At 42.9% G+C, this 12,109-nt stretch overlaps 2 protein-coding genes across 3 annotated transcripts in view; both read left to right on the top strand.

Moving 5' to 3' along the window:
- Positions 1 to 12,109, top strand: part of HOXD3 (homeobox D3) — a 51,934-nt gene that overhangs the window by 11,603 nt on the left and 28,222 nt on the right. Inside the window, exon 2 of one of the 2 annotated variants that reach the window (XM_083711885.1) lies at positions 4,598 to 4,624. The exons of the other annotated variant lie outside the window; for it this stretch is intronic. The gene's annotated coding sequence lies outside the window, so the exon portion shown is untranslated. The remainder of the gene's footprint in view (positions 1 to 4,597; positions 4,625 to 12,109) is intronic. 2 annotated transcript variants of the gene reach the window in all.
- On the top strand, positions 4,598 to 11,153 carry HOXD4 (homeobox D4). The gene is made up of 3 exons (XM_083714670.1): positions 4,598 to 6,543; positions 6,668 to 9,400; positions 9,926 to 11,153. Exons 2-3 carry the CDS (start codon positions 8,971 to 8,973, stop codon positions 10,234 to 10,236), a joined length of 741 nt encoding a protein of 246 aa, XP_083570796.1. The 5' UTR covers positions 4,598 to 6,543; positions 6,668 to 8,970; the 3' UTR covers positions 10,237 to 11,153.

Below are 12,109 nucleotides of genomic sequence, written 5' to 3'. Positions count from 1 at the left end.
TCTGTATTCACAGACTGTACCATTTGACTCTTCTACTTATCACAGTTCTACTGTACCGTTTGACTCTGTTCTACTTATAACAGAAAGTAGCAAACTTTCTTTTGGGTCCTAGCATTTCTACACAGGTTTTGGGTGGAGGGTATGGAGGTATGTTCAATCACTTGATCCCCCATGTGATTAGAACTCTAAAGTAGTACAGCCCAGACACAGGTTGAGCATTGAGTAAAGCAGAAATCAAGCACCTCAGATGTCCATGTGTCCACTTAGAACAGGGGTGGCCAATGTGGTGTCCTCAATGTGTTATGAATGAGAACTATCATCTATGACCCTTGGCTTTGCTGGCTGGGACTTATGGGAGTTGTAGCCCAAAATATATGGAGAGCAGCACCTTGAGCACCCTGGCTTGGAAATTTGATGTCATGGGACCTGGACCACAGCTAGAAGGATTTTTTTGCAGAAGGGACAAAATACTACTTTGTTAAGTGGTTGGGACACACTATCCAAATGAAGATCAGGAAAGGGGGCCATCATTTAGAATCTATGTCCAATAGTAGAAACCTTAGAGATAATGTCAATAATATGTTCTCAGAACAAATCCTCATCTTCAGGAGTGCACACAGAATCAATCACCAAGGTAAGAGGAAGTACTTGAATGGAAAGTGTATTCTAAACTTGTGTCATTGAAACCAGACACACTGAGAACAATGTTAGTCCTTCTTGCAGTTGGGCTGCTTAAATCCAGTTGTAGGACTCTACCCCAAGAGAGGTACTTAGGATACTAATGCAAGTCACTGGAGCTTCAATTCAGTTTGATAGCTAAAGCAGCTGAACTAAACGGCAGACGCAAGCCTTTAAGCACACTTTTCTGAAGGCAACTTCCATCAAAATTAAAGTCTAATCAATCAATAATGTCCGTTAATGCACATGATCCACATGGATCGTGTTTAAACTGTCTATAATTCAAGTATTCCAGATTTGAGTGTAACAGGGAGCTTGATTTGCAAGGCAGCCTCGTGGCGGCTTAGTGATCCGAATCCGTGCCCCATAAATATTTGCTTGTGTTTTTTCTTTTTGTGTTCCCCGTCCCTTGGAAAAAGTTTCTATAATTTTGTCCCGTTTGGCTTATCTGAGTCTTCATTTGCTCTGGAAAGCTGAGCAGAATTTCGCTTGGATTGGAACGATATTTTTTTTTACTTTTTTTCTAAAAAATATTTATACCATTTGAACAACATCTTAGAAAACTGCGAGAGCCCGAAATTCTGAACCCCTATTTCACGATATTACCGAAGGTGTCACGTAAAGTAAAATTAGGATTTGAGTGTGGCTACTTTTTCAACATAAGTGGTTGGTAAGCCTGTTAAACCGAGAGACCTCATTTATGTTTTGAGTTTCTGCACACATTGCAGTAAAATAACACCCTTCCTCGGCACATGAAAATCCCTCTTAATTCCCACCCACCCCCACTGGGAGATTTACTATTTTAAAGTAATGTATATACGAGGGGGTGGGGGTGAGAGAACATTGGTTTAAAATAGAATGGAAACATCCAAACACTTTGCGTGAACTAGTTGCAGGGAAGTTATTCTGGTCCGAGGAACCTTAGAAAGAATCTAGCCTTTCCAGCAGGTGAACGTCAGTTGCATTTGTTCCTAAGAATCCTGGCCTCCCCTGGAGGATATGACAAAAGTCCTGCTCACCTAAATGACTTCGGATACCTTCCTCCTCGGCTGAACCTTACAGCCTTATAGCGACGCATGCACACCCATGCTTTGGAGTCATTTTCATAAATCATTTCCCTGTAATAATAAGATCAATTCACATGGCAGGAGAGCCAAGTGGCGGGCGGGGCCTTCTCCATTCAAACATTTCTGCTCTGCTCCTTTTAAATGTCAGAAGGTACTTGCCTTTATCTTGCCGTTTTATCTTATTTGTTTCATTTTGGAGTATTGTTTACCAAAAAAATATTGTCCATTGACCTACACAACTGGAAAAGCATTTACTGTATCCCTGCCACCCCTAGTTTTATATCTGTATATCTATACAGATTCTTTCTCACACACAACTTTGCATGCAAAAGGTTATACCTTCCCAGGGACATTTGACTTCCGGTGTCTCAGAATTTTAGTTTCTTTAAAATCCAATTTGACTTACTCACCCGCTCCTTCTCCCCCCACATCTCTCTGCTCCCTCCTACCTTTCCTTCACACCAGACTACTTTTTATTGCTTTATGACTCCCCTCCTTAAAGCTTCAGCTATCAAAGTTTTCGGGAGGCGGCGGAGGGGGACGACGACACGAATAGGCTGAGCTGTTTTGTCACTTTTACAAGTCCCGTGTATCTCCTTGCGCTGTGAAACAGTTTGGTTAGTATGAAGGGGCCCAGAAGAGGCCGCCTGATAAAGAGCTGCTGAACTGTGTTGCTAGATCCATTCTGGATCTCACGGTGGCCAGCGAGATCCCTCTTGGAAGTTCCCAAGCAGGAGCTGAAAATGATGGCCTTCCTCTCTCTTTTTGCGCCCACCCAACGTCTGCTGCGCTGCTCCTGCACATGGAGGTTCTGCTATTGGTCAATTCCACACACACACACACACACACACACACACACACAGCACTTCCCGTAGCTGCTTAGCAAACAGACATAGATAAACACGTTCTTCCTCTGACAAACCCTAGGCAACAGAACCATTTATCCTGCAGAACGGCACCATTCGCTCCAAAGTTGTGTGTGCATCGCAGCCGTCTGGATGGTCGCGTAACCTGGGGCCTGGGGCCTGACCATAGAGACGAGGCTGGGCGTGGGCTAGCTGGGAGGATCCCACAAACGTGATGGCCTTTGGTGTTGCTTAAAATCGTCGCCTCCTTCCCTCCTTCCCTCCCTCCCTCCTACCACTCCGCATACATATTCATTCAAATAAATTTTGAATCGGTACTCACAGCGAAATTCACACGTTCCTTTCCTCATTAAAGGGGAGATCTAAACTGCCACTGGGGCCTGTCCTGGCACAACTCATTATTATTATTTTTAATTTAAAAAAAGAGCCTGGCCTAAACGCTACAGACACGCAAGGCCTCCAGTGCCTGGCCTCGCTATTTTGGACTACTTTAAATTTCATAGAACGCAGGATGTGTGGCGGGGTTACCCACTTTTCCCCCTTCTCTTTAACCCCCCTTCCTTCCAGGCCCTCTTTATATAAGTGAATAAAAGTTTAAAGCTAGAGGTTATTTATTGTTCCGTCGAGATAAGTCCTGAGTGGCTCTTTCGAAGCACGTGATTCCAATAAACTTTGTTTTATGGCTTGAGAGTTGACAAGCCAAAATATAATTCCCACCATAAATTAGTTTAAGAGCATACAAGTGCAGATGCTTTAGTTCCTGGGAGCAGTGACAGGGAAAGTGTTAGGCAGGAGACCTCTGGCTGAAACCAAGCGCCCAGGACCTCTGCTTCTCCCGGGGGTACCTTCCTCTTCCCTTTGGCAAAGCTCACAGTAAGTCTCTTCTTGCGCTCCATATGTGACCGAGTCCCTCTCTCCAGTGACCGTGTGTCTGAGTGTTCCCTGTATATATGAATGAAAAGATCAGATCCAGGGAAGCCCGGAAGTATTGTAGGAATAGCATTTCTTTCGGATTTGCTCCAAGTTTTAAGAGAGCTGTCAGTAAATCGCACGTCGACGGTTTTAATTTTAATTTTGTGAAAGAAACCAACCTCGGTTTAAGCCGGTAGATCCTTCATTAAGCGTTTAATTTGCAGAGATTTCAAGGGCACTGCGTTCTGGCTGTTATTCTAGAAGGAGAGTGAAGAGACGAACGGAACGAGAGATAAGATGATACATCGATGGAATGTTTGCTCCCTGCTTTAAGCTGGTCTGGGTGTATATACAGCCCTTCTCAGGGATAGCGCAGGCAAAAGTGAAGGGGATGTTTTGCAAAATAGCTCAACCTTGGTTGTTTCTTTTTGAAAACATTGTTTAAGCAGTCTCTCTCTCTCCACGTGGGTGATAATGTAGAATTCATTTGTTACAATAAGAGAAGAAAGACACAGACAGAAAAAGGGAAATCTGTTTAAGTAAACAATAAAATACATTTACTGTAATAATGATGATATTTACAAGTTCATGTTGGGGAAACGGTATGGATTTTTAAGCAAGCGGGTTACTGACTAAATACTGGCCAGGGCGCTTCAGGGATACGCTGGTAAGGTTTCTGTCACTCTGGGATTAACCCAGTTGGAGGAAGAATCCTTTATATCTTTATCAGATAAAACATTTTATAGAAACATGGTTGAAACTAGCAGTAAGGATGATCGTATACAATTAGATGATAACTCTGACTGAAATATTTAATCGGGCTGGCTTTTATTACAAAAAGAATTTAACAAAAGAGGCAAATCAGCAATTGGGGGGGGGGGGGAGTGTGTTGATTTGTCACCTTTATATGCGATGCCTGCTTGTGTCCTTAACATTCGCATAGCTAAATAGAGATGCAATGCGTGCATTCCCCCCCCCCCCGCAACTATGATCAGTGTCATCTATACATGGAAAAACAACAATACGAAATGGTTTTGTTTATTTTCTTTCTCCTCTTTCCCTCCATTGCAACAGGTTCGGGACAATGGAAGGGCGTCTACAGTAAGTGCATTTTTTCCCTCTCCTTTTCGTGTGTGCAAACATTGCCTTGTCAACGTTTGAGTTTGTAAACAGAGATGGTGTGTTTCTGATGTTTCTGCAAGGCTGTTTTGTACTGGACGGCTCGTGGGGCTTCAAGCTTGCTCGCTCTCTCGCTCTCTGTCTCCCTCTCCCATCCTCCTGCGGTCTGTGGCTGCAGATCACAGCAAACGCTGATTGTGCAGTTTCTGGGGAGATAATTGCAGGTGAAGGTGCCCATCTTATGCCTCTCTTAAGCTCTTTCCAGCTAACGAGCAGGATTAGCATTTTAACAGGATAAAGTCATGCCGTGTTTCCCTGTGCAAATGTGGAATCTATCATGTACCAGGGCAAGCACTTCTACTGGCTGGCTCCTCTTTTGGTGGAGATCCAAAATACGGATTGCGCTTGCCCTCTCGGTACTGCAGCCTTTGAGGATGAACTAATGCTCCAACGAGCAGTTATGCTCTAAATGCTGTTGTATCTCCTCCCCTTTTATTTTGGGCATAAAGGCCTGCTGCTTGCAAGGGAAAGGTGCACTCCAAGTCAATACGCATAGGATCGCAACCAAGGCTGTGTTAATGACGTTATTGTTAGGTGTCAGTGAAGTGTTCCCGAGATAGAGTGGTTGACATTATGAAATACTGGAAGAAAGCAGATACAGAAAATATTGCTGTCTGAACTTAGGGGAAACAGGAGGTAAAAATAATACGAGAGGGAGGGCTAGATTTCAATAAAGGGGAAAGGAAGAAAGGCTATGATTAGTTCAATGGTTGCAAGTATAATTATATGTGGAGCATGAGTTCTAGCCTGCTGTCCTGGGATACAATACATTACCTCCCTATTTAGAAAAAAAGGGAAACCAATATAACCATATGTTACTCAACCTCTAAAAGCGATTATTTTCGGCACAACATCTTTCTGTCTCCTTTATGCTTTCCTTCCTTAGCTCTGAGCCATTTACTTTGCTAATTTTAAATCCCAGCCTGATACATCGATCTGCCTGTTTTAAAATCACAATATTGCGCTGTGTGTTGCTTTTGGATGGCTTTAAACCACTAAGAGGGTGACTGGGATTTCCCACATTTTCTTCCTTCCTACTGAAATCCCCCCCCTTTTTTTGCCCTTGCCTCAGTTTTCTTTGGCCAGCCTTAAAACTTAACAAGAAAATAAGCACCACCTTTTCATTTTCTATCATTCCTTCCTTCCTTCCTTCTTCTTCTTTTAAAAAATATTCCTTAAACTTAGCTGCAGCATACTGATTATGAACCAGAATACAAAAACGGCCTGGTGGATCAAAAGAATTTGTACGGGCAGTTGAGCACGAGGTGAATGTTTAACGCTTTTGTTCATCAATAACTCCTTTGGCTTTGACCTGTCTGAGCAAGTCGCGCAATAAGGTGAAACGCAGGTCACAGCGTCTAACAAATATGAAAATCTGGGCTATTGCACAAAATATTCGAACGATTCTTTTTTAAAAATGTTTTGTTTTGTTTAAATTAAATTAAAGAAAGCCCTTTCTCCGATTAGTCCTGTCCCAGGCCACCCCTTAATTCCGCTTTCCCCTAGAAGTAACATTTGAAAACGTATATTCTGTAGAATTGGACCGTTTTGCATTTCTTGCTTAAATACTTACTCATCAAAGGGAGCAAGAGTGAAGAGTACCCACGCATTCTTCTCATTAGAAATAAGAATGCCTCTTTAGCCAACTCAGAGAGCAGGTACTGATTCAGAAATCCGTAAAGTGATCCACTTGCTCTTCCATTTCTGTTCCAAGGAGACCACCTTCTGGAAAGAAAAAGCCACCCCTAATTCCATGAAAACGAGCAGGTCGTTGCTTAAAAAGCCATTTGCTCACAGATGCTTAGTGATATATATGCATACATGTCTATAGATACATATATGTATTTGCTTTCGTAGATTTTCACGGGTACAGGAATGCAGGTTTTGGTGTCCTCGGGTGTCTTCCCGTGTAAAAGTTGGGGTGTCTAGGCGACGTTTCGACGAGGTCTCACTCGTCATCTTCAGGCTGGTGCTTTCGGCTTCACACATGCACATATACATATATGCACACACACGCAGACACGTACATATATTCCCATTCACTCTCGCTCTGATTTATCCCAAGTTGGTTTGCTTAGAATACCCAACAGAGGGAGAATGGAAGGGAACTGACCGCAAGACAACACAGAGGAACCGGGTCAGCCACAATGCATGAACTTTTGGAATCCTGTGTGTTGCCGTCGACAAAGTAGAAATAATGAAACGCTGGGATATGTTTGTAAATGATTTAAAATGACCTCTTGCCCTGCCCTTCACCATCAACACTACTGCATGAAAACCAAAGGACAGTGGTGTGGAGGTTCCCCCCCCTTCTTTTTATAAGGCTCAGATACTTTCCGCAGTTAGGAGAATATTCAGCTTGATGCTAGTGCCATCAAGGTAAAAATACAAAAAATAGAAATAGAAATAATTCCATTTAGTTGTTTTCAGAAACGAATAGTTAGCTTTCTCCTATATAAAGGTCTCTTCGCACCAAGACTTTTATTATGGGATTGAAAGGCGGGTTGTTTAGATCAACATCATGCTATTGACAAAAATAAATTAGCTGACAGCCTTTCTTTTTATTGAAAGTGTACAGTTATTATTTGAATGGTGTGTTTTTTAAGCGCAAGTGCTTTAAATGCTGAAGAATCCAGAGCGATTGTCACGTAGATTATCTGAAAATCCCGTCGTGAGAACTCGTTACGTCTTGAAAAAGACCAAAGTCACAAAAATGACACTTTTTTGGTATGCTTTCCTATGAAATCATTATATTTTTCAAATCCATAATTTCAGACCTTTACCCCAACAGAGAGTAGTATGAATTCCTCGCGAGCGAGTCAGAGGGATCAGGACGCTACAGTGACGCTGCCTTTGTTACCCACCCTCTGTAGACGAAAGCAAAATGTTATTACGTTGTCTATATATACCCTGTAGAACCGAATTTGTGTGGTGTTTACATAGTCACAGATTCGATTCTAGGGGAATATATGGTCGATGCAAAAACTTCACCTTTCTGCAAATGGTTATAAGTTATAAACATAGAAGATGCTCAAAGACACATGCATGTTGGATGCTATTGCCTCACTCTGGTATACTAGGACATTAAAAAGAATAGTTCTATATTTGTTGCTTATTTTTTTAAAAAAATATTACAGTTATTTATATCTCACCATAAACCTGTTCGTATTAATATAATTAGTCTGCAAAGAATTTGTGAAAATGCTAATTGGCCAGTTAATATGTGCTTGCAGATAATAATAAAGGGTGGCTAAAGTAACTTTGATAATACCGATTTCTGCATTCGTTCCCATGCCCCAATTTTCTCCAGATTTTTATGTTAACGTTGGACGCCAAGAGAAACAGTCGCCTCGTTTTCTTGTACTCTGAAATAAGGCTATGAACAATTTGAACATTGGAATTATCTTATTAAAGCTTTTTTTAAAAAAAACACCAGCCATTTTTTAAAATAAAAAACCAGCCATTTTTTTAAAAAAATATATCTTTTTTTTAGGTTGAACTTTAGAGGTCTCAGGATAGTTTGTTATCTGTATGGAGTTTACAAAAACAGATTGTTTCGACACTTGCAATGTAAATTCGAAGCTAGTTACTTATTGCCTAATTTTGTTCTGCCCAACTAGATGCTGGTAACTTTTGGTTGACCCCTGCCAAACAAAGGCAGAGGAGATCCATTGTACATCATATTGCCCTCTTGTTTGATGTCTTCTTCTGATTTTCTGTCCTTTCCCTGGTTTTCGACGCTTCCTTCGCTCCCCTTGCCTGAACTTAACGCTTTGGCTCTTGATTTCTGAAATGTAACCAACTAATGTTTTCATAGGATCCCCGAAATTGTAAACTAAAGGGCATCAAAGGTTAAGAAAGTCAGATGAGACAAAAGGCTTTGATTTACCTGGGGGAGGGGGGGAAGAGGGCAGATGGGGTTGGGGCGTGGGTGTCAGGGAGACGGCCATCTATTGATGAATCGTGTTTTATGGTATTCATATCTCCTTTTGGAGGGAGGGAGGGAGGGAGGGAGAGGGGGGGGGAAACCACGCGAATCATCAGACAGCATGTGGGTCCACTTGATTACCCGTATATTATTTAGTGAAATTTGTGGAAATTATGAGGTGCACACACAAATCCGGTGATAAACCTCTCTGCCTCCCGATTGGCTGAGCAGGTCACATGGGCGCCTAACTTTATTCAGTTGACAGCAAGTAGGAGGGCTCTCTGGAAGGAGAAAAAAAGACAACACGAGAAAAATTAGTATTTTCTACCTTCCGAAATTAATGGCCATGAGTTCGTATATGGTGAACTCTAAGTATGTGGACCCCAAATTCCCCCCTTGCGAGGAATATCTGCAGAACAGCTACCTTGCTGAGCAAAGCTCAGACTATTACGGTGCCTCGCAAGGCTCTGACTTCCAGCACCAGGGAATCTACCCACGGTCAAACTACAGCGAGCAGCCCTACGGTTGTAGCAATGCCCAAGGCTCGGCAGTGCAGCCGCGGGGTCACGGGCAGGAGCAATCCGGCCCAGCGAGCCACTTCCCCGGGCAGCCTGAGCACTGTCCGCAGCCTCCAATGCCCGCCACGAGGACCTGCAACCAGCAGCCCAGCCTCAAAAGCCCCAACGGGTCATCGCCACCAACAGCAGCAGGAGCAATGAAGCAGCCAGCGGTGGTTTACCCTTGGATGAAGAAAGTCCACGTTAACTCAGGTAAGCATCCCATTCTGCTGCTACCCACCTCGCCCACCCCACCCCACTCCGCCTCCCCCTTCTTGATTCATTACCCCACCCCTCCAAAGTCCTTTCCAGGCTTCGCGACGCGGGTTGAAAGCGAGGTAGCCAATTACACTCGCCATAAATTTTTATGGCCGGGGAAATAGGCCTCTTGGTCATGTGGTTGTGGGCATGAGAATATTCCATTTCAGAAAGATGCTAGAGATATTTAAAGGTCCGCTGTTTCTATGAGGGAAGGAGGGGGGTTAGTGTGTGTGTGTGTGTGTGTGAGAGAGAGAGAGAGAGAGGGGGGGGGAGAAAGCATGGCCATCTGTTATTAGCAAATGTAATGGTGTATATAACGGCCACATGGTTACCAGAGACTCCCTTTTCTCTCTCTCTCTTCCTTAACGCCTAATGATAAAGTCAAGATTAGGCTGTGGGTTTGCTGCTGCTGCTGTTGTTGTTGTTTTGGAGGGTTGGTTGTTAAGTCCTGCCTGTGATTTGTCTCTCCCCGCTCAGTGAATCCTAATTACACCGGAGGAGAACCGAAGCGCTCCAGGACAGCCTACACGAGGCAGCAAGTCCTCGAGCTGGAGAAGGAATTCCACTTCAACCGGTACCTGACTCGGCGCCGGCGGATCGAAATCGCCCACACCTTGTGTCTCTCCGAACGCCAGATCAAGATCTGGTTCCAGAACAGGAGGATGAAGTGGAAAAAAGACCACAAACTGCCCAACACCAAGGGCCGGTCCTCTAGCTCTTCCTCGGCCCCCAGCCAACACTCACAGACTGTCTCCAAGGAGCTTCAGACAGACTTGACAACTTTGTAGGGAACTTGGAAGATGGTCCGTTTCAGACCCGGTTGATTCGGAACTGAACTGTCCAGGAATACACAAACAAACAAACAAATATACAAACAAGCACCCAAACAAACGCACATGCCGGCTAAAAGCAGAAACCTGCACGTAGCAGCCAACAACTCCCAAATTGTCCTCATCCTGCTTTAAGGTACTGAAGACAAACCCAACGATATTATGGACTTCGTAGGAATAATGCAAAACAGCACAACCATTCACACTCAAACAAACTCTGCATCCAGGTGGTGAGAAAGTGATAACTATAAATATATATATAGATATATATACAGAGAGAGAGAGAGAAAGATAGATAAAAATATTTTTAAAATAAAACTCCTCTGCCGACACACAGCTATTGCACCATTACAAACGGGATCGTATTGTGTTGTTTCGTCTGGGATCTCCAAGGAGAGAGGTTTTTTTGGGTGGTGGTGGAATTGATTCTCTTAATTTCGTTATTTCTTCCTCCCCACCCCACCCCAATGCCATTCCGGGTTGTGCATTTGGGTAAATCCTAAACAGAAGTCTCTGAAAACCTGTGAACTCTTCCCCTCGTCCCCCGCTCATCTCCGCTGTTACCGTTAATTTTTTTGTTTGTTTCTTAAGGGGAGGGGAAAGCGTTTCCATCCTTCTAACTTTTCAGAAATATTTAATACAAATATGATGTGAAACGGGTTATTTTATTGTTATTTTTTGTACTGTATTAGCGTATTTATTTATTTCTTGTTTAGGAGAAAGAAAAAGTTAGAGAGACAAACCAAAAAGAGAGAGAGAAAGAGAGAACGCAAGCGTGTACTCTCCCTTCCTTTCAATTTTATTCAGTGTTTTTATCTCCCATAAAAATAGAGATCTTTCTCTTCCCCCCCCCACTCCCTGACCCCATGTTTTTTTTTTAATTTCTTCTGTATATAGGCAAATATTTTCTAGCTTTTAGAGACGAGGAGCAAAACATTATTATCGTTTTTAAATGAAATGGATTAAAAACGTTTCCTTTTGTTCACGCGTTATACTTTGAGCCAAGGCGGGGTTGGAGGGAGGGGTGTTGTGTGGGAGGAGGGACAGAGCAAATTATAAACAAAAGGAAAGCAAAACGGAAAAAATGAAGTGAATATTCCAAGGGATTTGTGATATGGGGAACAAACAAACAAGGTGGCATGGTGTTTACTATTACTATAATGTTTTGAATTAAACCATCGTGTTGGTTTTTCAAAGCAAAACAGACGAAACAAAAGCCCAGGAATGAACTGCATGTTTCGGATGGAAATGCTTGTGTTTCTTTTTTATTCACACCCAAATAAGAAATATTGGATCTGTTTTAATATAATTTCAGAGGAAGCGGGTAGGCTTAGTGAGGGAAGAATATGCTCTAATAGCATACCTCGGCACGCATCCATGCCTTTTATACTATTGTGTAGATCAACCCAGATTTGGTTGAAAGTATCTGAACCAATGCAAACCTTACATAAACGATGCTAAAACCGCCGTCCTTTCCAATTACAACTTTGGATAGGAACGAAGTAACTATAACACGCCTCCCCGCAATCAGTATGCTAAGAAAAAAGAAGAAAGGTAGATCAGCTTGTTTGTTAAGCTCGCATCCCTCTTAAATGAACAGCCATTGCCCAGTCATGTTGATTTCGACGAGAATTCTAGCACAACCCTAGACCTGCCTACTCAGAAGTAAGCCCCGCAGAATTCAATAAGACTGACTCTCAGGTAAGGGTGCATAGGATCGCCAACCCACTCAGCCTACCGAGTGTTGCAAGAGAATTCTGAATTCCAAGAATTGACATTTCTGTGTTCTAGAATGGGGTCTGTGTTATTTCCTCCATGCCAAATAGCCACA

The sequence above is a fragment of the Podarcis gaigeae genome (assembly GCF_964106915.1).
Source record: "Podarcis gaigeae genome assembly, chromosome: 1".
Classification (NCBI taxonomy): domain Eukaryota; kingdom Metazoa; phylum Chordata; class Lepidosauria; order Squamata; family Lacertidae; genus Podarcis; species Podarcis gaigeae.
The sequence above is the reverse complement of the archived record's forward strand: the minus strand, read 5'-3'. Positions and strand labels throughout refer to the sequence as shown.